This window comes from Drosophila rhopaloa, unplaced genomic scaffold, assembly GCF_018152115.1.
Source record: "Drosophila rhopaloa isolate 14029-0021.01 unplaced genomic scaffold, ASM1815211v1 contig_2, whole genome shotgun sequence".
Classification (NCBI taxonomy): Eukaryota; Metazoa; Arthropoda; class Insecta; order Diptera; family Drosophilidae; genus Drosophila; species Drosophila rhopaloa.
In genome coordinates, this window is record NW_025335083.1 from 7,646,291 (window position 1) to 7,672,501 (window position 26,211).

A 26,211-nucleotide genomic window follows, 5' to 3' on the forward strand; every position below is an offset into this window, starting at 1 on the left:
AGTTGCATTAAAGTGGGGTAAATACTTATTTGATTGGATTAAAATAGGAAGTATCTGTCGTAGATGAACGCGAATTGCGAAATATGTATTTAAACATACATATGAGTTTATTTTTAAGGGTTGACAATGAAATGAAATAAGCTGGATAACTGACTGTTAAAAAGTAGTTAGGTTAGGTTAGTTACAGAGAAACCTTTAACTTGAACTTTTTTCTATCCTCATTGCTTCTAAAAGAAAACAATAATTTACAAGTAATCAATATTTTTTATTAAGAACACTTGAATAATTTTTGTGTATTGAGAGCTTAACTCTAAAATTATTTTTAACAAAATCGAGATAAGATACAACAATAAATGGGTCAAATTTTTTTTGCTTTGAAAAACTCACATAGGTCAACTATGTGTAAATATATTTTTAAAAATGTGTGTATGAACATAATAAATAATAATTTACCCTAAACTTATTCGGGTTATTAGGAATACCCCTATTTGTGGTTTTAAATCGTTGGAATATTCTCTCACACATGCTACGGTCACACTGTGACGCTTTGCCGGTTTGAAATGTGCTAAATATTCCATACCGCATTAATATTTTTTTTAATGTACGTGTCCAAATTCGAGGCGAGCATGGGTACAAATTTGATTATTTATCTGGCCCTAAGCGCATTGCTTTGCATATCCAAAGCAAAGGCGGAGATAGTTAACACAAATGTGGAAAGATCTCTCGACCTAACTTCGCAGTTGGTGAAAACCTTAACCAAAATTTCGGCGGAAGACACAGCCGGCAAACCCATTGTCGAATACGTGTTTTTCGCTTCCGAGCCCAGCCTTGCATACATATTGGTTAAGGATAGTGCCGACAGGAATGTGCAGATCAAGAAGAACGATCCGCTGAAGGGCGAGCAGAGTTTCACGCTCACCTTCCCCAAGGCTAATGCAAAGCAAAGTTTCCTGGTCGAGACTGTGGCCTCCAAGGGCATCCTGCCTCACCCCGAGGAAATCAAGCAGAATGACAAGCAATTTGTAAAATACACGGGCAACTTGCACCTTTATTCGAAGTACAAAACCAATAGCCAGAAAACCAATGTCAAGCTCAGCTCCTCGAACATTTTGTCGCACACCCAAGTAAAGCCTTTTTCGGTGTCGTCTAACAAGATCACTTTGGGTCCCTATGAAAACGCTGAAGGTAGGTTCATAGAAAACAAAATTATTATAACTCCTTATATTAACGTTTGCCCTATATTAGCCTTCAGCCAGGACGCCCTCGTTATTCACTATGAGAACTCATCGCCTTTTGTCACCGTCAACACATTGGAGCGCACCCTGGAGATCTCTCATTGGGGCAACATTGCCGTCCAGGAATCCATTCAGATGACCCACACCGGAGCCAAGTTGAAGGGATCGTTTTCGCGATACGATTTTCAGAAGGAAGGTCGCTCCGGACTGGCTGCCCTGAAATCCTACAAAACCTACCTGCCGGCATCTGCCTCCGGCGTATATTACCGGGACACAAATGGCAACATCTCGACCTCCAACATGAATTCCGGTCGGGACTTTATTGAACTCGAGCTGCGCCCGCGGTTTCCGCTCTTTGGCGGCTGGAAAACCCAGTACACACTCGGCTACAATGTTCCCTCTTACGAGTACATGTTCAACGAAGGCAACAAATACCAGCTGAAGATGCACTTGATCGATCACATTTACGATAATATGGCCATCGATGAAGCCACCGTTAAGATTATTCTGCCCGAGGGATCTAGCGATATTCGCCTTTCGACGCCCTACTCGATAAGCAGACTGCCAAACGAACTGGTGCACACCTATCTGGACACTACAGGTCGCCCGGTGGTTTCTTTCTCCAAATCGAATTTGGTCGAAAGCCATATTTCAGACTTCACGCTTTACTATAGCTTCTCGAAGATTTCCCTGCTGCAGGAACCTCTGCTGGTTAGCGGCTTTATCTATATCATTTTTGTGTTCACCATTGTATTCCTACGTTTGGACTTTTCAATAACGTCACATGCGCATAAAGAATAAGTAAATCATAATTTGCATTGAACATAGTTATTCTCATCATAACAAAGTAAATAAAATGGAATCAAATATTTTGCAATAACAAACGAAACAAATAAAATGCTTGCTCTTAATTGCAAACAAAATTATCCTAAAATGTCTGCTTTATTCTAGTTTTTAAATTACCGGAAATGCATTTCAAGTATTTATAAACTGTTTAATGCTGAGTTTTGTTAAATTTAACATCAGTTGTAAAAGGTATCATTCGTGAATAAAAAATAAAATTTTTAAAAACATATTTTAAAATTAAAATGTACCTTCTTTAACATCCATGCCTACAAATGAGCATTAGCAGTAGGACATTTTCTGCCATCTCCAGCAAGTGAATTTCGCACATGCGCAAGAAAAGCTGAAAAATTATTCCAAGTGCTTGCACTTTTTGACGAGTGTGCTGTGTACATATGCATTAGTGGTTATAAAATTGTTCGAAAAAATGGACAAGTCAATCCGAGAATTTAGTAACTTAAGTAATAAATCTATTCAATAAAAAACACAAAGGACTGTTGGCTAAAACCGAAAACATTGCCACAATGTACTTTTGTACTTTTTGTTATGAAGGTGTATGTGGAAAATCGATAAAGCAAGTTTCGGTCAGTAAACAGGCTTAAACAAAAATAAAGATGAAGTGAAAAAACAGTATATTGCATTTAAAAAGTTAAATCCATCGAACCTGCTAACGTGAGTTTATTATGTGTGCTTTCTTCTATAGATATATTATATGTTATTAACGTTGTTTTTCCATCCTAAATATTATTATGTATGTATACTAACCTTTAAAACTCAATTTTACTGGTTGTTTTACTATATTAATACAAAATATATGTACAAAATTAATGTGTTACCCCAAAAACCTGCGTAGTTTCAAAATAAAAGACATTTTATGATGCCAGCGCCAGATTACTCATGTGCGCCCTTGGCCCTTTTTTTTATTGTTTGTATCTAAAATGGAGATGTGAAGAAATTGTTCAAATAACAATTTATAATTTGACTATTTTTTCATTTAACACAATTAGTTAAAAAAAACACTTTTTACAATACAAGATAAAACAATATATATTAAAACAATATACTAATTTTTTTTAAACTACAACATCCTCAATTATTTAAGAGATCCAAATAATTAATATGAAGTTATAAAAATGGATGGGTGCTTTCGCCTGTCCGTATGAACTAAGGTACTTAGTTTTAAGATTAGCCATTGTTGCTAATGGCATATAAATAATAATTACAAATGAATGTTCTATGGTGACATCTTTGGTCTTACTCTAAGTTATTTAGCCGGTTAAAGGTCTATAATTTATAATATTTTTAGTAACTTAAAAGATACTTTTATTCTGGTTCGTGTAATGTATTTAAAAGCCGTGTTCAGATATGGATAGCGCAGCGTCTGATCTCTCTTCCTTATAACTCAGTAGTGAATTATTATTTTGGGAACTGTTTTAATTTTGCTCTTATAAATACTTGAATTCCCTTATACTCAGTTTTAGCATAAACGATACCCAAATTATTAATTTTTTGAATTGTCTTTCCCAGATCGGAAAATAATAATTCTTCGATTATGAGTTCGAATGGAAGTGACCTGGGACACAATAATAGGCGAAATGAAAAGGGTAACTCCGACAACGTTCACGCCTCTATGCGTGGGAACGGCAGCATGAGTTCCACCCGCAGAAAGTCCATTAACTTTCAGAATCAGCTCCAACTGGCGTTGGAGTCGAACGAGTGCGATGTCATGTACTGTAGTCTGTCCTCGGGACGCTTTCGCGCTCCGAACGGCGAGAATTTCCCGCCACATGGGGGTAAGCTGAAGCTCTCGCCGCTAGAGAAGTACGATGACTCGAATAGGGGCGTCCCGCCGCCTTCCCCGGCTCCAAATAGCGATTGCTTTGCCACCTGTGTGGCCAATCAATTGCCCTCCCAGTCATGCAGTGTTGGGTCCGTCAAGCCGGATAGTTCTACAGTGCTGCAGAAACACGGAATGGGTGGCAATGGAATGGGTGGCAACGGAATGGGAAGCAATGGAATGGGTGGAAACGGAAGCTACCATCAGCGTCACGTGTCACCGAATTCCAGATACCGTTTGGAGCGATATCGCGAATCGCAGACAACTCCCCAGACAAAGATGATGGAGAACATGGGGGGAATACCCTCAGCAGTGCCCTCGGTATCCTCCACCCGTCTCCTACTGCCTTCCAATGTACCCTTGCCACTCTCGCAGTGTGAGAACTACAATGCTTATCTAGGATCCACGGTGCACACGCCGGTCAAGAGATATGTGCCCACACCGCCTCCTGCCATGGACCTCTACTCTGACCTTACCATCTCCTCCTCGCCGGCGGCCAATCTGCCCACTCCCGCCACCGCCTCCACATCCACATCAGCGGTGCAATCGCAGTATGCTAACATGCCGTACAACTTTCGCTCAAAGTGCTGCCACAATGAAACCTCGCACGGAAGCTTAAGCCGCACCTCGCAGACGTACGCGAGCTGCTCACCGGCCTGTACATCCCCTTCGCCGGCGCCTTCCACCAGCATGTCGATGGTCTTCTCGGCGGCCAGCTCCTGCTCTCCAATCATGACGGCCACCAGCTCCTCGAGATCGGGAACACACAGGGGCGATGACAGCGACTCCGTGATTGTAGTGGCTCCTGGAGGAGGTTCCATAGCACAGTTAGAAGTGGACAATCCCTCGGGGACTTGCCTGCACTGCAATACAGTAAGACGCACCACGGGAGTTCATCAGACCACCCAGACCACGGGTCCCATTAGCCCGGTTCCCATATCCCTGCCCGTGCCCATGTCCATGCCAGTGATCTCGGGTCTAAGCGAGCAGATCCCCAGCCAGAATCTGGAGTCCAGCATGGTGTCCGTGCAGGCGAAACGTCTCGAGGGCAGTGGCAACATGGCAGTGCCTCCAGGATCGAACCAACACCAGATGTACCGCAGCCAGATAGCCAGCAATCCTCGACTGCAGCACATCCACCACCAGACGCAGCAGCATCAGTCACTGCAGGTGCTCCCACAACCGCAGATGCACCACCTGTCCTGCAAGAAGCGGATTGGCATCTACATGAGGCGCACCACCTCGCAATTCTTTGGCGTGGAGCCGAGTACCGAGGTAGCGGATTGCGCCCTGTGGCAAGGACGTCATCGTCGCCTGGCAATTCGCTGCTTCGGAATGTTCGACACTGAACTGGAGTACCACATGCAGCAGGCCATCGGTGGAGGCAACGAGGATGTGGTCCAGGGGAACGGATCCAACAGCAACTATGCCCCGGATCGTCCGGACATCCTGCCAGTTCAGGATGCCATTGGCATGGACATGAACCTATCTGGCGATAACAGACGGCAGAAGTGCTATACCAACCGGGATTTTCTGGCCGGGGAGTTCGTGGAACGCAAGGCTTCAGTGGGTTATATGTTTGTGGCCATGGTCAGTTATCTGGTGCACATGTTCAACAAGCGACGGCCCATCCAGATGCACAGGGTGCGATGTCCTTGGCAATGGTCGCGCAGCTTTGCCCCTCTGCATGTCACTTCGCACAATAATCAGCAGGCGGATGCGGACTGCTTAACAGATGGCCTGGAGGCCATCATAGATGACGAGGTGTTCTTCGACAGTCCCTGCGAGATAACGACCACGTCTGTGAACGATGAAAGCTCCGAGATTGGCAGACAGACGGCCAAGCCTCGTCCCTGTGCAGATCCTTCTGGTGTGGGAGTTAGTGTCTATATGGCGGAGCGGCAGCAGAACGGCTGGCGAACCTCCGCCCTGAACAGTGGCGGTAACGCCAGCAGTGATATCAACCTGACAGGCGATCAGTCTTCGCACCCGGCTCCGGCAGCCCACATACCGCTCTGCAGCTCGGTTTCCAGCCAAATGCAACCCGCCATGCGCAGCTCCCACTCGACCACCTCCAACTGCAATCGGGGCAATCGGATAACAGCCCAGCTGCTTGACGGGGTCCTCGAGAACTCTAGACGTCCGCCGCTGCGCTGCATCAAGTACTTCTCGGTGAACGACCTGGACGACCGTACCGACCATCGACCCTTCTTCACCTACTGGATCAACACGGTGCAGGTGGTGGTTCTCATTCTGTCGATCATCTGCTACGGCATCGCTCCCATTGGCATAGGATCGGAGCAGAAGACGGGACAGGTACTGGTGACCAGCCTCAGTCTGCAGACGGTCCAGCATGTCGAGCAGAGAAACCTCTGGATCGGTCCCAGGAACATCGATCTGGTGCACATGGGTGCGAAATTCGCCGCCTGCATGCGACGGGACATTAAGATCACCGAGGTGGTCACGAAGACGAGGCGACACGAGCGGGAAACGGCCTGCTGCATTCGCAATGACGACTCCGGTTGCGTTCAGAGCTCCCAGGCAGAGTGCTCCATCAGAGGACTCTACCCCACGGTGAGTGATTATTATAAGATAATGAGCAGGGCGAAATACCTATTTTGACAACTAGATACAGCAATATTGTCCTTGACTACGATTAGATTTCCTTAATCTGAGGCACAGTGACGGTTATGAAGGATTCTCGCTTTCCTTAACAGATACAGTCCTTCAGAGGCTTATCTTGTGGCCATAACTATTCGTTTGCAAAACAGACCTATTGATTTACACATAAGTATCTGTTCAAGATCAATCGTATCTTTTGAATTCTGGAAGAAATGTGTTGAAAATTTAAAGCATCCGCTGAACTTCATCTCCATCAAATTATTGAAGACCTTCTGTTAAGCCTTGTAAAAAATCAATAGGAGGTTAAGAATTAACCATGCCAAAATCTGTTTTAAAAGTAAATCCGTTTCCATTTTCATTAATCAGAAATCAATATCTACGTGGAAAAAATGGTCTCCCAGTGAGTCTGGACCGGGAGGGAGAATCTCCGGGTCTGTCTGCGGACTGGATCCCAAGTTTTGCGATGCCCCAGCATCGATAGCTCCTTACGAGTGGCCCGATGACATCACAAAGTGGCCAATCTGCCGCAAAACCAATTCGTTTACACAACGATATCGGTACAAGGATCACACTTCGGAGCACATGGTATGCGAGGTAATTGGACATCCGTGCTGCACGGGCTTATATGGAGAGTGCCGGATAACGACCCGCGAGTACTGTGATTTTATAAAGGGATATTTTCATGAGGAAGCATCATTGTGTTCACAGGTATACATTCAATAGTATAATAAACTATCTTTGTCTTAAATATTTTTTAATTTTATTAGATCTCGTGCCTAAACAATGTGTGCGGAATGTTTCCATTCATTTCCGTGGAGACTCCGGATCAGCTATACAGACTGCTCACATCGCTCTGCATGCACGCCGGTATTTTGCATCTGGCCATTACTCTTATATTCCAGCACTTGTTTTTGGCCGACTTGGAGAGATTGATTGGAACCGTTCGTACTGCGATTGTCTACATTATGTCGGGCTTTGCTGGAAATCTAACGAGCGCTATACTAGTGCCCCATCGTCCAGAGGTACAATTATAAAGCTGTTAATATATCTACCAAGTTTTTATATCCGCCATATAATGAACAAGTATATTTTAATGTATACTATAAACGGAAGAGGTGAAGGCATGTTGACTAAGCCTTATTTCCGTCCCCAAAAATAATTCAAGGTGTTTAAGAAGGGGTATATGACTCAACAAAAATATTGTTTAATCTAGTAAACGATAAAATAGTTTATCTTTTCAACGACATACAGTTCCTTTGTCATCTTTAGGATATCTGACCCGCGAGATTTATAACTTGATCTGCGATCAATACGAACATATTTTTGATAACTCTGCAAAATTTTACTAGCCGCAAAAGTGTGGAGCTGAAAGTTATCAATAGATTTTAAAGATGAGAAATCCATTTCTTGTTTAACACCCGAAAATAAATATGTCAAATTAAAGTACAGAAGAGAACCCGGCACTAAGAAAACATATATGATTAATTCACCTTTTGCATTGGCAGGTCGGACCCTCAGCATCGCTTAGTGGCGTGGTGGCCTCGCTGATTGCCCTGCTGGTTTGGATGCATTGGAAGTATCTGCACAAACCGCACATTGCACTATTCAAATTATTGCTCCTGTGTAGTGTGTTGGTCGGAATCGGAACACTGCCTTATCAACTTAACTTCCTGGGATTGCTAGCTGGAGTGATTTGTGGATGCCTTTTAACCATGTCTCTAGTGCCATTTACCACATTCTCAAAATACGGTCGTAAAAAGAAGGTAAGACAATTGAATTGTCCACTTTTGAAGGCAGAAACAACTAACCCGATTTAATTGCAGATAAATCTAATTTGGACTTGCGTTCTGTTTCACGTTATCATATACACTGCAATGATTGTGACGTTTTATATTCACCCCAGTGAATTCCACTCCATTAGCTTTGTAGATATGTTTAGTAATAACAACGGATACGGATACGAAAATTTCACCAATACGGACCATCATGGCGTTGATGTTGTAAGCAGTAATACTCGATACTCACAGACGCAGAACTCCCAATATTATTATCATCATCACTCGGATGACATTATAAGGAAGAGCGTTACCTTTACAGAGAAAGCTCTCGTTTCGGTGGGTGTATAAAAGTAACTCGACAGATTATTAAATGTATAATTGCGACATCACAAGCCTTCTAAAAATCTATTATCATTGGTAACACTTCAATCGCAGCTAACATATATTTTTTGTTATTTGCAGCACATTTTATATCCCGCAGCGCCGCGGAAAACGAGCGCTCAACAATGGCAGGAAGTAGAGTTTAGTCGTTCGTTTAATCACCTTTCAAACTATAGTGATCGAATTAAAAAAAGTATTGGAAATATATCAAAGCTTAAGCAAGTGTTCACTTCACCCATTAGATTCTCAAACAAGAACAACCACTCTAATCTTATGACTGAATTAACATCGGTGCACTCCGAAAATAAACAGAAATACCTAAGTTACATCAATAATACTGAATTTAACGTCCTTTAATATTTTACATATTAATCGAATCAATTCATGACAAAAAAATTTGACAAGTTTGAGTGCACAAATAGATAACAATTATATGAATAACGCATTAAATGTCTATTTATGTATGTATAATCCGAACTTCAAATGAATAAAGAATAATTAGTATTACAATTCGTTTACGTTGCGTTGGTTTATATTTTTCAGGCAAAAGGGCTCAAAAAATAATAAATATTGGGAATGGAAGGTAAAATATAAAATTCAGTATACAGTTATTTTCCGTTGATTTCTCCCCATAACTATTTTAGCACTAAGCTTGATTAAGCAATCTAGAAATCGCGGGTAGTCTTTATCCGACAGAAACTAGTTTTACTTTTACTACTCCATACAATAAAAGTTGAAATAATTATTCACCACTTGTGCAAAGTTTTATTAAAACTATTTAAAAATCAATTAAAGAGAAAAGCTTTGAACAGTGCTCACAAGGCTAACAAAAATACAAAGTCCGAATGCCATTGGGAGTTTTAATAAAAATAGTATTTGAGTGTATTTAGAAATGCTGTAATTCGCAGAATAAACCAATGACTATGTACATATTATACAGTATAAATATTTAGATTAGCCAACTGAATTTTAAAAAGGGCTGAAATTGTGTAATTGTATTCACAAGTAACATACATATCGTACACTTAAAACTTAAAAATATATTTAGAGAAAAGGTATGAATTAATAATGGTTACGATAATTATATATACATCATTTCGGCCATTGTGGACATTTTTTTAGGTATATGAACAATGGTGTCGAAGTAGCTGGCCAACTCCCCAATGGTAACATCGTCGCAGTTCCCAGGGTTTGTGGAATTGTAGCTGGCCTGCTGCGAGCACGTTGCTCCCACCAGCGAAACGGCTGACAGAGATCGCGTGGCTGCTGAGACGGCGAATTGATCGATCTTATGGCTGTGAAGTCCTGAAGATCCTGGCTCTTCAAGAACACTTTCCGAGAGCTGGGCCTTTGATGAACTACACTTCCTGGAAAAGTGCCAACTGTTTCCCAGCGGGCTTTTCTTCGATTCGCCCAGCATGACATTGCATTCGCCAATAACATCGCGAAAGGCACATGAGCTACCCGATTTCAAATCCTCGTTGACCTGTGGCTGGCCAACTATATCACTGGACTCCTCCTTCGGCTTGCAGAGAAACATACGACCACTGCGGACAATGCACTTGCCATGCTCGCAGCCGTACAAGGACCTTAGGATGGGCTGGCGAAATATGTTCTTCTTCGCTGGCGCATGGTAATTTCGCTTTTGAGAATGCTTCTGCACTCCGTGGGAGCAGCTCAAGGGACTTACAATCTCGAAAGATTCGCCTGGAACAAAGGAGTCCTCCTGCTTGCAGTCCTGCAGACAACTTTCGGACCTTCGGCGGGGTCTGCACTTCCAGCGATGTTGTGATCGGGGTTTAGAGCTCATTGTTGCCTCTGAGTTATCAGACGAATCAAATCCATTATCCGCATCGTAAAATGGGTTCCGTTCCACAGTCTTGGTAAGAGGATGAGTCTGTGTTATTTTCAACTTGTCCAGGTCAGCTGGCAACTCTTCAGTGGCCATGATGTAGCCAAATCCGTGTATTTCAAGTTTGTTCTTTGAAGTATTATCTCAGCCGTTTTGTGCTCTGTGTTTTTAAGCGCAATTGGGCAGCTTTAGAGCACCTTTTTCTTCGTTTTTTCTTATTTTTATTGTATGTATGTGTTATATTCACAGAAAAACAGACAAGATAGCGGCACAATTGGCTGTGATTTCGAGGGATGGACTGACGTCCAGTTGTATTTGTGTGTGAAAATGGAACGGTGGGCTGGGAATAGTATTTATATTATGGTTTTGAAATTACTACAAATTAAAAGAGCACATGATATCGGAAAAGATTTATAATAGCCTAGTCCCCAAAGCAAAATCAACCAACCGTTTACGGGATTTTAGGGCTTGACGTGCTAAAAATGATCCAATATTAATTAGAATAACAATTCTAAACACATGTTTCTAGTGATATTTAACCGATGGTATTCCCGTGCAACCTTGAAATGGTGGCAAAAAACAATTTAAATTGACGGACGACATGTTCTTAGCTTTGTTTTCCAAAGGCGTATTAGAAAGGTTAACACTGCTCCAAGCTACAATTTGAGTAATGAATAGTTGCAATATTTTTTCTTTCAATTTTTTCTGTCAACATTTCAGATTGGCGTATAAGATTTTTTTGTTTCTTTTTTTTAAGTTACTAAGTTAATATTTATTTGCGATGATGGACAACATATCGATGATAAAAGTTTCATTCCGTTTTGAGGACCCGTCCACCTTCGATGACTAGCTTCAGATATTTGGTTTAATGAATAGCCTTTTACAATAAAGTATGGACATTTAAGTTAAAATAATATATTTATATTTTATTGGGTTTAGTCTTATTTTTGTAGCAGCTGTTTTAAAAATCACATTTTCAAAGATTTTTAAAATTAATTTTTTTTTAATTTGGAAGTGTTTGTGGGAAGAGTAATATTTTTTCCGCTTGTTTTTCATCATGGAGATCATATGGTATGCCAATTAAATAAATATTGATCGCTACTCAAAGTGAAATGGTTTGATTTATCTAAAAAAGTGGTTAATTTTGATCAGGCAAGATGCTTATTAGTTTTCTTGATCAATCATCAATGGAAGCCGAGTTAAGGGCACTACCGCCCAGTTGATTATGAGCTATCATAAGTATGTCCTTTTTTTCTTTCGGAAAACGCAGTTCGCGTCCAGCCATGCGAAAGGTCTCCAGCTCTCTCTCGGCGAGCACTAATTCCCTGCGGATAACGCCGGGATTGTCGTGTTCCCTGGCAATCCAGTCTAATGCCATCTGTGACCGCATCTCGTCGTCCAGACTGCGGTTGGAATAGTGGGCCACGACTTCCTGCCTCGAGCAGTGGCGTTCGCGCATTGCCTTCAACGATCCATTCCAGTGAAGCAGTTGGAAGACAGTCATAAGCTCTTGGAACTCCAACATTGTTCTTCCCTTATTTGCCTCCAGCATGAATCTAAACTCAAAAATATTTTATTTACAAGTTAAAAACACGATAGTCGAAGGCCACGACTATTAGTAAGGTAAATGTTATTCATTTATTATAATTAACTAATAAGTTAAAGGCTCTTTTTTTTAAATGATTGTACTTTTAAAAAATATTAGCATTCAAATCAACATATGTGATTTTTCTGAGAATGTCAGAATTTAAAAATTATCAAATATCCAGCTATACATCTACTTAAGTATGTATTTTAATTAAAAACTTGTTGCTTGTGTAAAAATATGACCGCCACATAATATGCTTGAAAAAACATTTCGTGGGCAATCTTAATCCTAATCAAAAATCTAGCTACTATAGTTATCTTGGGAACTTGCCTTTTACATGTTAAAATGTATAGTTCATTTTAACATGTAAAAGGCAAGTTCCCAAGATAACTATAGTAGCTAAATTTTTTTTTGTATAGTATAAGCTATACTAGCTGCACGAAAAAAAGCTGTCCAAATGAGTCAATCGTTAAAATAACAGTAATAGAGGAAGAAAAATCCACAAATACTTTGGAACCATTAACTTATTAGAGAGAGTCTCTTTTCGTTATTTTCTTTTTATGTACGCTCTGTACTTTTCGATATGAACAAATTATTTTGGTAGTAGTCCTCACCTGAATGCACCTATTCCAGACTCTGTGCCCTCGTTGATCTGCGATGTCCCTTTGAAAGAGGTCCGAGCATCCTGAACAGCTTTTTGAATAAACTCGTCGCTAATTCGGCGCGATGGGTGCTCGTTGAACACCGAGTTCATCAACGCAATCTTGGCTGAACTGCGACGAGCCTCTGCCTTCGTTGGACAATTCTAAAAAGACCAAAAATCATTTCTAAATTATCAGGGGTTACGCAAAAATCGTTTTGGGTTTGAATATACTAATGATGTTCATTCGAACTCCAGCTGAAGAGATTTCTGTGTCACATATGTTATGCTTTTTAAAACTTATACTTACTTGAAAACTTCCAAAGCAGCTTCCTCCAGGCAGTGTTACGAAACAAATGTATGGCTGGCTATTTGCTGGTATCGATTCATAAATCACAAGAGCCCCATTTTTCATTTCGGCTCCACGGGATTGCTTCATTTGCCAAAACTCTTGAAGGGCTTCAACGACATTAACTGAAATACATATTTATATATGTACATTAGCGTAATTTATAAATAAAATAATAATTTATAAAATAATTTTACCTCTATAGTCTCTATCTTCGTAGAATCCAGTTACCGTTGGTAAAACCCAAAAAGGTTCTTCGGGGTAAACCATTTTACAGATTATTCAATAGTATGTTGAACAAAGACTGGTTCAGTTTTTTTCAGCTCAAGTAAAACCGCATAACATTAATGTATAACGCAGAAATTAACATATAATAAGTATATTGGGTAGAAGTTTTCACAGCAGTAAACTTCTAAGCAAATTAAATGTCGTTAATTAACTCAATCTGGATTTCATCACACAGGAAATAATATACATTAACAGCATACATATGTTTACATACATATACAAGAGTGGTGTTGCTGCACTGGTGACACTGCCACGTCTTTAAACATATGTACATCCCAACATCCACCGATAATTATAAAATCGAGTTTGTCGCCTAAGTCTTTCGTTTAGGTATATTCAGATAGTCAGTGACAATATATGTTTTTATATCGTTTTGCCGTAAAATAACACAATTTAAGCACAAACACAAATATAAATGTGAAATTGCATACATTAAGTTTGTTTTTTTTCATCTAAAGTGTATTGTCATTAGTCAGGTTTATTTATATATATTTTTTTATACATTTGTATTATTAATTTTCACTTTTATTTCATCCAGAGGAACGGGCAACTAAGGTCACCACAAGATGAGAAACCTTTCTGCACTAATGTAAAAAAAACTGGATACATTACTGTGTTTCAGTGATGCCAGCTATTGGCTACCAGAAACAAGCTAGAACACACAACAAGTTAAGCTCGAAAAGGCTAGATTTTTCTTTGGCTGTTAACTAAAATCAAAACTCTTAAAAAACAAATTATCAAGTAAAAAACTAAATTGATTTTCTTATTATGGTCTAACAAATAGCTATTTTTCTTCTGGTTAAAAATATAGCTAATTTCAGAAACCAGATCAAGAAGAATGGAAGCTAATTTTAATATAATATCATATACAAGGTCTGTCTAAAACTTTTTCCAAACTTTTTTAAAAGGCATTTTCTGCTGGCGCCACCTCTTGGTGTGGACCTGCGTTAAGAAGGTACAATGTTTATTACATTCGCTCCGAATTTCATGACATTTGGAACATCGGAACTGGAGTTATAGCGTCCAATGTGACAGTACCTTATCGGTGCAAAAATGAGTGCTGAGCACGAAGGCAATATAGTTTTGTTAGAAACTTGGTAAAACTTTTACCAAAACTCACAAATTATTGAATTGGGCTGATATGTGTAGTCAGTCGGAGGGAGATTACTTTGAATAACAAAATAAACAAGTTGCTCAAAAATCTATTGTGGTTTCTAATAATCTTTCAAAAGTTCGGCAACTTCTTAGACAAACCTTATTATTGTATTAATATGATTCTCAATATTTATTAAGCCACATATAGTACAATGAGATATGTAACTGGCATGTCTCTCAAGTAGAAATAAGTCAAGCGATTTGGGCTCTTTTCCATTCCCGTTTAGTCGCTAAGTCTTAAAATCGACAGTTGGCTTTAAAATCTTGTAATAATAAATTAGGAATTTTTGAATGGAGTTGCTTTTTAAACGATTTAGGCTCTTTGTTGATTTTTTACGGATAATATTAGTTTTACGCACTTCGTCCAGAGGTTAACTCGATATTTTTAATTGCAAAAAATTAAACATATCAGATTTGAAGATAAGGCTTGCATTTCTAGTGATTTTGGTTTTAGTTACACTTAACTTTATTCTCTTAGCATTACATTTATTAATACATAAACGATAATTTAAAATTCTAATGTATGACTTTTATTACAAACGTAACTATGGAGTGAATGGACATTAAGCTACAAAATAAACAAATAAATTTCCTAACAAAGATTTAAAAAAGGATATCAACACTTTCTAGGTTTGGCATTGGCGCAAACAAATCTAAAACGAACTGATAATCATCGGTTTCGATGTTTTCTGCGTCATCAATGCATGTGAGTTCATCATAATCGGATACTAACGGAGGGAAATTCTGATTGCCTAATTGTTCTTCCCATTTGCAAGGGTCACAATAAAGTTGTTTAAACAGTGCATCATATCCAGATTGACTATCCGACCAGGTTTCCGTGATGGCTAAAAAGAGTTAAGGAATGTAGTTCAGCAATTACTGAGGATCGGAATTATTTATATGACTCACGTTTACCGCATTTCTTCAAACATTTCTCGTTTGGAAAGTCAGTGTAGTTAAACAAATTTATGGCTTGGGCTTCGCATCTTAACATGTAAGCGCCCAAATAACAACTTGTTGTTCTAACAATTTCTTCTTCTCGGTCCTTGGCTATAATGGTTTGTTTATGGGTCTTGCGAAACGATAACTTGGCGGTGCTGTCCTCCAGTCTCACAGTATTCCTTTTAAACGGAGTAATTTTAGGAGTTTGGTGCATCACATTATCTAGTTTCCCAAGGACGCATTTTTTTAGCACTGAATTAGGAGCAACTACATTTTTTATAGGATTGGTCGGCACTAAAATATTGAATGTCAATTAAATTACTGGATTTTATGGATATTGAACAAAGATTAACTTACAATTAACGCCTGTGTTCTCCTTATTCAAGATGTTATTCATTTTTCAATATACTTTGAGGATGAATAAAATATTTTTTAGTTTAATTTCAGCGTTTGGTTAATATAGTTCGTATGAAAAAGAGCGGCACAACTTTAGAGATGGGAGACTCTATGCCATCATTACTTTGTCATAGATCCGAAACGATGGAAAAGAACACCCAAATTTAAACATTTAAAAAATTACTAATTAATAAAATAAAATAATTATAGTCTCTTTTTCTTAATACTTTAAAACAACATTAGATATAAATTACCATGTGGATAATGACTTCTGATCAAATGAATGAATTTGGTTGATTTCTGGAACAACCGGATTAATTGAATTAGAATCAGTAAACTGTTTCAAGCTACTTGTCAGTTGCCATTAAGAAAATGTTCTTAAGTTTTGCTTACCGAACCGTGTAGGAATATAATTTCCAAGCTAGTTTGATTGGAAGAGATTTCTGGAGCACCCGAATAGTAGAATTAGAATATATGAATTGTTTCAAGCTATTTGACAAAAATAATTTTATGTAGTTTTGATTATCGATTTATTCACTTAAATTAGGAAATACAAATTAAACTAATAATGCGCAACAAAATTCAAATTTTTCGGTTATATTTTCAATCGTTCGTGAAATATTTTGTGTAGCCCTGCGTGAATGCTTGTGAATTGACGAATTTGCTTATCGGCATGCAAATGCGTTAGTTCCTTTTCGTTGATGCTATCTGGCCCCCTTAACGCAGTCTTTATAACAAAATTGCTTTTGAGTGAAGTGAATATAAAGCTTGGCGATTCTCTGCCGGAAAAATTTCAGTAGACTGTCAAGTTTTCCAACGACAAAAATAGGGCAACCCTAAATAAATATTCAATATTTTTCTATCACTTAATTGTAACCAAGCAAACGTTTCAAAGGCTTCGCTATGGCGTCACATCAATATCACCAAATTGCGAATCTGCTGGAAAAAGTATGTATAGAATTTTATTTTAGCAATATAATGAAATTATAATGGAGCCTCGGTCTGCTGCAGATGACGTCGACGGACAAGGATTTCCGTTTCATGGCGACAAACGACCTGATGACGGAGCTACAGAAAGACAGCATTATTCTGGACGACGAGTCGGAGAAAAAAGTGGTGCGAATGGTGCTAAAACTACTGGAGGACAAGAACGGCGAGGTACAGAACTTAGCTGTAAAGTGCCTGGGTCCGCTGGTCAACAAGGTAAAGGAGATCCAGGTGGAGACCATTGTGGATTCGCTGTGCGCTAACATGATGTCGAACACGGAGCAGCTGCGCGACATATCGAGCATCGGCTTGAAGACAGTTATTGCCGAGCTCCCGCAGTCCTCCAATTCACTGGCCCCCAATGTCTGCCAACGGATCACCGGCAAGCTGAGCACGGCCATTGAAAAGGTGGGTACCCTGCCGTTCCAGATTTCTTCACATGTTTCATACTCTATACTTCTTCCAGGAGGATGTCTCTGTAAAACTGGAGTCGCTCGACATACTGGCTGACTTGCTCTCTCGTTTCGGCGAGTTCCTGGTCCCCTTTCACAGCACTATCCTGAAGGCCCTGATGCCCCAGCTGGCCTCTTCGCGCCAGGCCGTTCGCAAGCGCACCATCGTAGCCCTCTCCTTTCTGCTGATTCAGGCCAACAGCAACGCCTACAACGGCGTCATTGATCACCTGCTCGATGGTCTCGAGAACCCACCCAATCCTGCTGCCATTCGGACGTACATTCAGTGCCTGGCATCGATATGGTAAGATGTGACTCGCAGTAGTTAAGTATTGCACCTGAGAAAATATACTTAAAATAGTTGAATCAGGAAATCTTTAACATGATATTTAAAGAGATAATGTTTTCGAAACAGCCTTTTAACTTCATTGTTCTGGCTATTCCGTCGTTAACTTGTTTCTAATTTCGGTTTTCCGACTAGAAATATTTTAAATAGAACTTTGTATCTAGTCAAGAGTTTGGATCCAGAAAAACCAACTCTTGTGAAAACCAACAAATTAAATTAAAAGTTTTAGGCGATGCGTAGTGGTCAGCAAGAATAATTCGAATTAAAAAAAAACTTTCTATCATTTCTAAACTAAGTGATCCCAAAATATAGAGTGCAAAAAAACTTTTTGTTTCAAAGTAAAACAAAGTTTCAGTCACATTAATGAAAACAAATTATTAATTAAGGGACAACAGTATGTATTTAAGGCCAATGCGCTGACCGTAAGGTTACTTTAGGACCTTAAAATATTATAAAAATTTTAAAAATTCACTACAAATATTTTATAATTTTTATTTTCAGTCGACAGGCTGGGCATCGGCTGTGCAATCACATTGACCGATCTATGCTTCTGCTGAGCCAGTACAGCCAGCGAGACGACGATGAGTTGCGCGAGTTTTGCCTGCAGGCATGCGAAGCATTTGTTATGCGTTGTCCAGATGCCATAAATCCGCACATTCCAATGGTAGGCAGTACAAGGCAAAGTATACATTGTTTGAGCTAAATTTTTTTTTTAAGATTCTGGAGCTGTGCCTCAAATATATAACCTATGATCCAAATTACAACTACGAGACTGATGACGGCGATACTGGCAACGCCATGGACACGGAGGATGATGAGTACGTTGACAGCGAGGAGTACAGCGACGACGACGACATGAGCTGGAAGGTTCGTCGTGCTGCAGCCAAGTGCTTGGAGGTTCTGATTTCCACACGCCAGGAGCTCATCGAGGACTTCTACCGCAGCTTGAGCCCGGCCTTGATTGCACGTTTCAAGGAGCGAGAGGAGAATGTAAAGTCCGACATATTCCACGCCTATGTGGCATTACTGAAGAACACTCGCCTGAGCGACGACGTGGCCAACGACCCCGACTCCATGGACCAAGTGTCGGGGCCGACGTCGCTGCTAATTGAACAGCTACCACTTATCGTGAAAGCCATACAGCCGTTAATGCGGGAAAAATCGATGAAAACGCGTCAAGACTGCTTCCTCTTGCTGCGTGAGCTCTTGAATTCGCTGCCAGGCGCCCTGGGTCCCTACTTGGAGAGCATTGTGCCTGGCATAAGCTATTCGCTGAATGACAAGAGTTCGACAAGCAACATGAAGATCGAATCGCTGGGATTTCTTTACTCCCTACTCCAGGGTCATCCGCCACACGCCTTTCATCCACATATACCCTCGCTGGTGCCCCTAGTTGTGACTTCGGTATTCGATCCGTTCTATAAAATTGCCACAGAGGCACTCTTGGTGCTGCAACAGTTGGTAAAGGTGATTCGTCCTTTGGAGGCGAATGCTGCCAGGTCAGACTTTGATGCACCCTCGTTTGTGGGGCCAGTTTACTCGTGCACCTTGCAGAAACTGAAAGTCACGGATGTTGACCAGGAGGTGAAGGAGCGAGCCATTGCCTGCATGGGACAGATAATCGCTAACATGGGCGACATGCTGCAGACCGAGTTGGCAGTTTGCCTGCCCATCTTCATGGAGCGCCTGAAGAACGAAGTAACCAGGCTGAGCAGCGTAAAAGCCTTGACCCTGATCGCTGCATCATCCCTGCGCATAGATCTAACTCCCATCCTGCACGACGTGCTGCCAGCCCTGGGCACGTTCCTGCGTAAGAACCACCGCGCCCTCAAGCTGCACTCTCTAGATCTTATCAACAAGATCGTCATCAACTATTCGAGCAACTTCGAGGCAAATCTACTGCAGACAGCCATAGTTGAGATTCCGCCGCTCATATCGGATTCGGATTTGCACGTTGCGCAGTACTCGCTGACGCTATTAAGTACTGTGGCTCGCAGGCAGCCCCAAGCTTTGGTCGGCATACATGAACAGTTCTTGCGATCAGTGCTCATTTTGGTGCGATCTCCTTTGCTGCAGGTGGGTCAAAACATTTCAATTATGACCAAGGGCTAAAGGTGCTAGTAGACGGTAACTCATCTTTAGACCTTGGTTAACATTTACTAAAACAAAAGCAATAACCGTTTCCTTTTTTCAGGGATCTGCATTAAATTGCACCTTGGAGCTTTTCCAGGCCTTGGTGCAAACACAGCTGTCCGGCCTAGACTATCATTCTTTGGTGTCGAAGCTCATGGCACCCGTTCTGGCTGGCAACGGTGACGCCAACTCTAGAGCCACAGCCGGGGCTCCCAGTGAGGTGGTGCAGCTGCACAAGCAGGCATATCACTCGTCGGCCAAGTGCATCGCGGCCCTTACCCAACAGTGTCCCCAGGTGGCGACTCCATTGGCCACCAAGCTGATTACGGATCTTCAGAAGCGCAACGATACGGAAATTATCTTCTGCTTGCTTACGATCGGGGAGATTGGCAGGCACTTTGATCTGAGCTCGATACAGGTGCTGCCCCAAACAATTATTGAATGCTTTGGAGCCACCTCAGAAGATGTGAAGGCGGCCGCATCTCATGCCCTCGGTGCGGTGTGCGTAGGAAGCCTCCAGACATATCTTCCTCTGATTCTGAACGAGATCGAGGTGCAGCCCAAGAGACAGTACTTGCTGCTTCATTCACTGAAGGAGGTTATATCTTCACTGTCGGTGTCGCCCAGCGGACTCGCTCAACTCTTGCCCTCGGTGCCATCCATTTGGAGTCAGCTCTTTAAACACTGCGAATGCTCGGAGGAGGGATCGCGCAACGTGGTGGCCGAATGCCTGGGCAAACTGGTGCTTGTTAATCCCGACGAGCTGTTGCCGCAGCTGCAGCAGGCTTTGCGGTCCGAGAGCGCCACCATGCGCACCGTGGTGGTGTCCTCCGTCAAGTTCACTATATCCGATCAGCCACAGCCCATAGATGTGCTGCTCAAGCAGAACATTGGCGAATTCCTGTTCGCCCTGCGAGATCCGGAGCCCCAGGTCCGACGCGTCGCCCTCGTGGCCTTCAACTCTGCGGTGCACAACAAGCCCAGCTTGGTGCGCGATTTGCTGCCCACACTCTTGCCTTGGCTGTACTCGGAGACGAAGGTGAAGAGCGAACTCATCAGGGAGGTGGAGATGGGTCCCTTTAAGCACACCGTCGATGACGGTCTCGACATTCGCAAGGCGGCATTTGAGTGCATGTACACACTTCTCGAGCAGGGCTTGGATCGTGTGGATGTCATGCAGTTCTTGGACCATGTGCAGGCTGGACTCTGCGACCACTACGACATCAAGATGCTGACGTACCTGATGACGGCACGTCTGGCGATTTTGTGTCCGGATAAGGTCCTTCTCAGTAAGTAGTACATAAATCCAGCTGGTTCAATGGTCATAACTAGCCCACGCCTCTCTTTCAGGACTCGATCAATTTATACAGCAACTACGTGATACGTGCACCCACAAGGTGAAGGCCAATTCTGTGAAACAGGAGTACGAAAAGCAAGACGAACTGAAGCGTTCTGCCCTTCGTGCAGTGTCGGCCCTTTCGCAAATACCCAAAGCAAGTGAGTTTACGGCGGAAATATTGTATCTGTGCAGAATCTAACCAGAATTACTATTTGACAGACAAAAATCAGCAATTAGTGGATTTCCTTAAGTCGATCAAGGAGACTCCAGAATTGAGCAAGATCTACGATTACATACAAAAGGATTCCATCACCGGTACCGCAGATATTATTGTAATGGATCAAAGCTAAAAGGGAAACTTGGTTTTCTAATTCCTTTACTTAATTAAGAATATGCGTGTGCGCACAAACAAGTATCTCTTTTCTGATATAGCTTTTAGATTTTCTAATAAGAAATAAATGCAGATCGACTTGAAACAGTTAATTATCAAAACATTCACAAGCTACAAAGAAAATACTAAGTACGGTATTTTTGTGGTTCACCATAAATTTATTTTTTTTTCAAGAGTTTCTAAGTTTTTTATTGAATGTGCTGGGGAAAAGTTTTGAAGGAAAGGTGTCGAAACTCTTTCATTCGTTCAAGTAAATATTGCTTACGTTCTCCTCTCAAAAGAGACTAGCTCTTTGAGGCAGAATACGATAATTCCAGATCACCGGCAATGATCATAATTATATAAAAGCTTCACTACCCTAATTATGCAATCGGTTAGCTGCTTTAGGAAAAACTCGACTTGAGGTTTTCTTGGTATTATTTGAAAGTTTACATTCTAAAGAAAAATGATGTATCCAAAACGTTTTGATATCGAATTTTGGTTTATACGCGTGATTGACTTCTAAGCCGCTTGCTTGCTCCTCTTCTCAGACTCCTCGGGCATTGATTTGCCGGCGACGCCGCCTTCCGATGCGGGCCCAGTTTCCGAAACCGTCTCTGGCGGATGTTCGAGAACGTGGTCGATTATGCCCAGCACTTTGGCCTCTTCTGGGGTCATAAAGTGGTCGCGCTCCATGCGCCCGCACATCTCTTCATATGAGTTTTTTGCATGCTTCACGTAAATTTTGGTGAGTTGGCGCTTAATTTTGATAATTTCCTCGGCATGTATAAGGATGTCTGTAGCTTGGCCCTGGGTGAGATAACCTCATGAATACCGGGAATACAAGAACCGGGATCTAACTTACTTGTGCGCCTCCCGATGGTTGGTGAATCATGATCCGGGCATTGGGCAAGGAGTATCGCATTCCCGGAGCACCGGCCGCCAGGAGGAGGGATCCCATTGAGCAGGCCTGTCCCACGCACCACGTCGCTATCGGTGGCTTGACGTACTGCATCGTATCGTATATCGCCAGACCCGCTGTTACAACGCCGCCCGGGGAATTGATGTACAGATGAATCGGCTTATTGACGTTCTCCGATTGCAGAAACAGCAACTGAGCCACAACGGTGGAGCTGATGTCGTCGGTTATGTTGCCCATCAGACATATTATACGCTCCTTTAGCAAGCGTGAGAAAATGTCGTACGCCCGTTCACCGCGGCCAGTTTGCTCGACTACCATGGGAATCAGGTTGATATTGCGAACCGAATTCGCCCGGCCGCCACATTTCACCTGCAATTTAGACGTTTACCTTCCGTACAAGCTAGTGACTTAGTTTCACTTACTGAATTAATTTGTAATAAGCGGCTAACAGCGGTTTTTAGCATGATCCTGGTTTTTGTTTTGACGCAAATCAACCGGATTCGCAATGTTATGCAAAACAGCTGTTTTTAAGGCTAAGACAACACACTTTTAATCATTTCTGACACAAATGAAAAGAAACAATGCTGTTCGTTTGGCATGTATGACAAAGGTCATGTGAAGCTATTTTGTGCGTGTTTTACCATTACTTGTTTTACATTTTCTTTATCTTTATATCCAGCGGGACGGCTGGAATTTTTGAAACCATCCAAAAAATGCTGACAACAGTCAACAGTAATAAATTGTTTGAATGCGCTTTTCAAATTTATGAAACTTTTATAAAAAATACTCAGTCCTGTTATTATTTTATTAAGCCCTATAAGATAATGATAAAAAGCCTATCTGAACTTTAAATCCACGGGTAAATTTTAAATAGGAACGTTCACCAGCTAGATAGTTATTGACACGCTAAAATTTTATACCCAAATCCCAAAGAGCACATCCCAGTGGAACGGTTGGGATTTTTGACGGATGTGAAACTCATGCTCCCGGTGAGCCCCAATCCTCCATCCAAAAAAGCTGACAAACAATCGGGATTGGCGTGAGCAGAATTTTGTAAAGGTCGGTTTTTAAACCTGTTGTAAAAATTCTTTTTTCTGATTTTATTTTATAAAACGACACGAAAAAATGTTAAAAAGCTCATCTGAACTTATGTGCCACATAATTAAAAATGTAATTATATACCGGAAATAGTGGAACCTGAAGGTGAGGGACCCAAGTATTATGGAAAAATTTTAAAATGGATCGTGGGTATTACAAAATTTTTATTTTGTTTTGTTCAAAATAATAAAATGATAAAATTTCTTAAAATCACATATAACGATTCGGTTAGGAAAATTCTGCACAACTTATAATGATAATGGGTTAATAAATGTTTCTTCCCAATGTAAATATAAAATTAGCTTAATAAACATAAACAAACGTACAGAGCCATTAAAGGTATCCACGTAAGAAAAACAATATAAGACAAAAAATTAAAAAAACAATATAAATATAAAAGGTTTAATTTTATATTTTTAAGAATTAAAAAATTGAAAAACTGAAACTTAAAATTTATAACCATTTCTGTTTTCTGTCAGCGTTGACCATCACTCTTCAAAACCAAAACAATTTGATTTATTTATTCATGTCATCCTCTTCTAAAGAATATAATAACATTATTTTTCGAGTTAAAAAAAAAAAACATTTTTGATTTTGGTATGCCGCACCTGCCAATCTTCTCGTTATTTTTTCCTAACTTCTTGTTTTGTGATTAATGTTGTATAATTCCATATTTTTATTTTTCATTTACGCTTTGAACATTAAAATTTAATATCGTTAACTTTCTAAGGATTCTTAAGGTAAACTTGTTTGCAGAAGAACTGTGTCTACGTTACGTTTGTCATATACTCTTGATGATAATGAGTATAATGACTTTAAATATTCCGATTGAAATCCTTTAAAATCATCACTTAAACATAATAACAACATAAATTAATTCCTCTTTATATATTACGTAATAACTTTTTTAACATTTTAAATTAAACATATTATTATTTAGTTTGGGCCACTAAAGTTAAGTTTTACACTTTTTTTAAAGTCGGTTTAGTAGCGTATTTAAGATTCGATCTCCCAATAAACATTTCCACTGATAATTGTTGTTAAGTGAAAATGCTTAGTTGCGATTTTATTATGTACATATATCGACAGTATCTGGACGTATGGGAGTCGGCGCTATGTGGAAAATTTTAATTTGTATCTGTTTATGTGGCCAAAAATATCAAATTGTGACTTCCGATTTAAATAAAGGAAATTTAACTACGTTAGATTACAAAAGTGAATTTGAAAAGTTTAAGGTAAAAAAATGTTCCTTATAACTTACAAATAAGAATAACTGATAAATGTTATATCTGATAAATTCTTTGTACTTATAGAATATTAATAATCGCAAATATCTTCGCAATAATGATGAATTGCGGAGCTTAAAAGCTTTTGAAGAAAACTACAAAGTTATAGAGGAACATAATCAAAATTACCAGGATGGTCGGACAACCTTCAGATTGAAACCAAATATTTTTGCTGACATGGTATATATTTTCTTTAAAGCTAAAGCTTAAATATTTTATTTTCAATCATGTATATGTATCGTTAAAAATAGAGTACAGATGGTTACCTAAAGGGATATTTGCGGCTAATAAAAAGCAATGTTGAAGACAGCGTGGATAATATGGCTGAAATAGTTGGCTCTTCCTTAATGACAAACGTACCCGAAAGTTTGGATTGGCGAAGTAAGGGTTTTATTACACCATCTCACAATCAACAATCTTGCGGTTCGTGTTATGCTTTTTCCATTGCTGAGAGCATCGAAGGACAGGTTTTTAAACGTACCGGAAAAATATTGAATTTGAGTGAGCAACAAATTGTGGACTGCAGTGTGTCCCATGGAAATCAAGGATGCGTTGGTGGCTCCTTGCGAAACACCCTTACCTATTTGCAGAGCACTGGGGGCTTAATGAGGGCAGAGGATTATGGGTATGTCGCAAAGGTAATTAATGTCTTACAACTTAAAGAATATTTGAAGTCGTCTATAAAAGGTATGCTTTAAAATCGAATATGGTTCCTGAATCATTGTTGTTGTTTTTTTTGTATAACTGAGCAACAACAGGTGTAAAGATATGAATAATTGTATATAATATGTTGATCCCTATGAAATCAAATGATATTTTGCAGAAGGGAAGATGCCAATTTGTTCCTGACCTATCTGTGGTTAACGTAACATCCTGGGCCATACTTCCTCTGCACGATGAACAAGCGATTCAGGCAGCAGTTGCTCATATTGGACCGGTAGCCATATCCATTAATGCAACTCCAAAAACATTTCAGCTGTACAGGTAATAATAAAGTCTTATAATTTTTTAAGTCTTAAATGTCCATTTTAACATATTTTTCTTTCAGTGACGGTGTCTACGATGACGTTTTGTGTTCGTCAGCTTCTGTAAATCATGCAATGTTGATTATTGGCTTTGGAAAGGATTATTGGATTTTAAAGAATTGGTGGGGGGAACTTTGGGGCGAATCTGGTTATATGAGAATTCGAAAAGGAGTAAATATGTGTGGAATTGCCAATTATGCTGCGTATGCCATAGTTTAAACTCTATTTGTTCAAATAAATTTTGACCCAATTAAAAGCAAATCGCAATTAACAATTGAGTTATTAAATTATTTAAAAAAATAATACAAAAATGTTGCAGATATTTCGGCAACAAGGTGAAATACAAT

The 26,211-nt window shown here is 40.3% G+C and overlaps 8 protein-coding genes across 8 annotated transcripts; 4 read left to right on the plus strand and 4 right to left on the minus strand.

Annotated features, from left to right (window-relative positions):
• Positions 1-539: 539 nt before the first annotated feature.
• On the plus strand, positions 540-2,161 carry LOC108047989 (dolichyl-diphosphooligosaccharide--protein glycosyltransferase subunit 1). Its single transcript, XM_017128433.2, has 2 exons — positions 540-1,185; positions 1,246-2,161. Exons 1-2 carry the CDS (start codon positions 600-602, stop codon positions 2,034-2,036), a joined length of 1,377 nt encoding a protein of 458 aa, XP_016983922.1. The 5' UTR covers positions 540-599; the 3' UTR covers positions 2,037-2,161.
• Positions 2,162-2,260: 99 nt separating this feature from the next.
• LOC108041305 (inactive rhomboid protein 1) lies at positions 2,261-9,214 on the plus strand. Its single transcript, XM_017119198.2, has 7 exons — positions 2,261-2,750; positions 3,606-6,489; positions 6,904-7,245; positions 7,305-7,559; positions 8,043-8,300; positions 8,361-8,651; positions 8,778-9,214. The coding sequence occupies exons 2-7, from the start codon at positions 3,631-3,633 to the stop codon at positions 9,051-9,053; spliced, it is 4,281 nt and encodes a 1,426-aa protein (XP_016974687.2). The 5' UTR covers positions 2,261-2,750; positions 3,606-3,630; the 3' UTR covers positions 9,054-9,214.
• Positions 9,215-9,547: 333 nt separating this feature from the next.
• Positions 9,548-10,854, minus strand: LOC108041310. Its single transcript, XM_017119201.2, has one exon. The coding sequence runs from the start codon at positions 10,642-10,644 to the stop codon at positions 9,778-9,780; it is 867 nt and encodes a 288-aa protein (XP_016974690.2). The 5' UTR covers positions 10,645-10,854; the 3' UTR covers positions 9,548-9,777.
• Positions 10,855-11,485: 631 nt separating this feature from the next.
• Positions 11,486-14,043, minus strand: LOC108041303 (protein limb expression 1 homolog). Its single transcript, XM_017119197.2, has 4 exons — positions 13,323-14,043; positions 13,087-13,250; positions 12,751-12,941; positions 11,486-12,104 (listed from the first exon to the last, which is right to left on the minus strand). The coding sequence occupies exons 1-4, from the start codon at positions 13,393-13,395 to the stop codon at positions 11,726-11,728; spliced, it is 807 nt and encodes a 268-aa protein (XP_016974686.1). The 5' UTR covers positions 13,396-14,043; the 3' UTR covers positions 11,486-11,725.
• Positions 14,044-15,010: 967 nt separating this feature from the next.
• On the minus strand, positions 15,011-16,009 carry LOC108041313. The gene is made up of 3 exons (XM_017119205.2): positions 15,868-16,009; positions 15,478-15,804; positions 15,011-15,413 (listed from the first exon to the last, which is right to left on the minus strand). The coding sequence occupies exons 1-3, from the start codon at positions 15,905-15,907 to the stop codon at positions 15,172-15,174; spliced, it is 609 nt and encodes a 202-aa protein (XP_016974694.2). The 5' UTR covers positions 15,908-16,009; the 3' UTR covers positions 15,011-15,171.
• A 610-nt stretch (positions 16,010-16,619) lies between these two features.
• On the plus strand, positions 16,620-21,639 carry LOC108041317 (cullin-associated NEDD8-dissociated protein 1). Its single transcript, XM_017119209.2, has 8 exons — positions 16,620-16,854; positions 16,918-17,301; positions 17,360-17,649; positions 18,193-18,355; positions 18,409-19,767; positions 19,886-21,113; positions 21,175-21,321; positions 21,383-21,639. Exons 1-8 carry the CDS (start codon positions 16,810-16,812, stop codon positions 21,511-21,513), a joined length of 3,747 nt encoding a protein of 1,248 aa, XP_016974698.1. The 5' UTR covers positions 16,620-16,809; the 3' UTR covers positions 21,514-21,639.
• Positions 21,640-21,691: 52 nt separating this feature from the next.
• Positions 21,692-23,018, minus strand: LOC108041318 (ATP-dependent Clp protease proteolytic subunit). Its single transcript, XM_017119210.2, has 3 exons — positions 22,878-23,018; positions 22,399-22,824; positions 21,692-22,343 (listed from the first exon to the last, which is right to left on the minus strand). The coding sequence occupies exons 1-3, from the start codon at positions 22,917-22,919 to the stop codon at positions 22,056-22,058; spliced, it is 756 nt and encodes a 251-aa protein (XP_016974699.1). The 5' UTR covers positions 22,920-23,018; the 3' UTR covers positions 21,692-22,055.
• Positions 23,019-24,653: 1,635 nt separating this feature from the next.
• LOC108041316 (procathepsin L) lies at positions 24,654-26,083 on the plus strand. The gene is made up of 5 exons (XM_017119208.1): positions 24,654-24,788; positions 24,867-25,019; positions 25,091-25,477; positions 25,663-25,823; positions 25,888-26,083. Exons 1-5 carry the CDS (start codon positions 24,654-24,656, stop codon positions 26,081-26,083), a joined length of 1,032 nt encoding a protein of 343 aa, XP_016974697.1.
• The last annotated feature ends 128 nt before the right edge of the window (positions 26,084-26,211 follow it).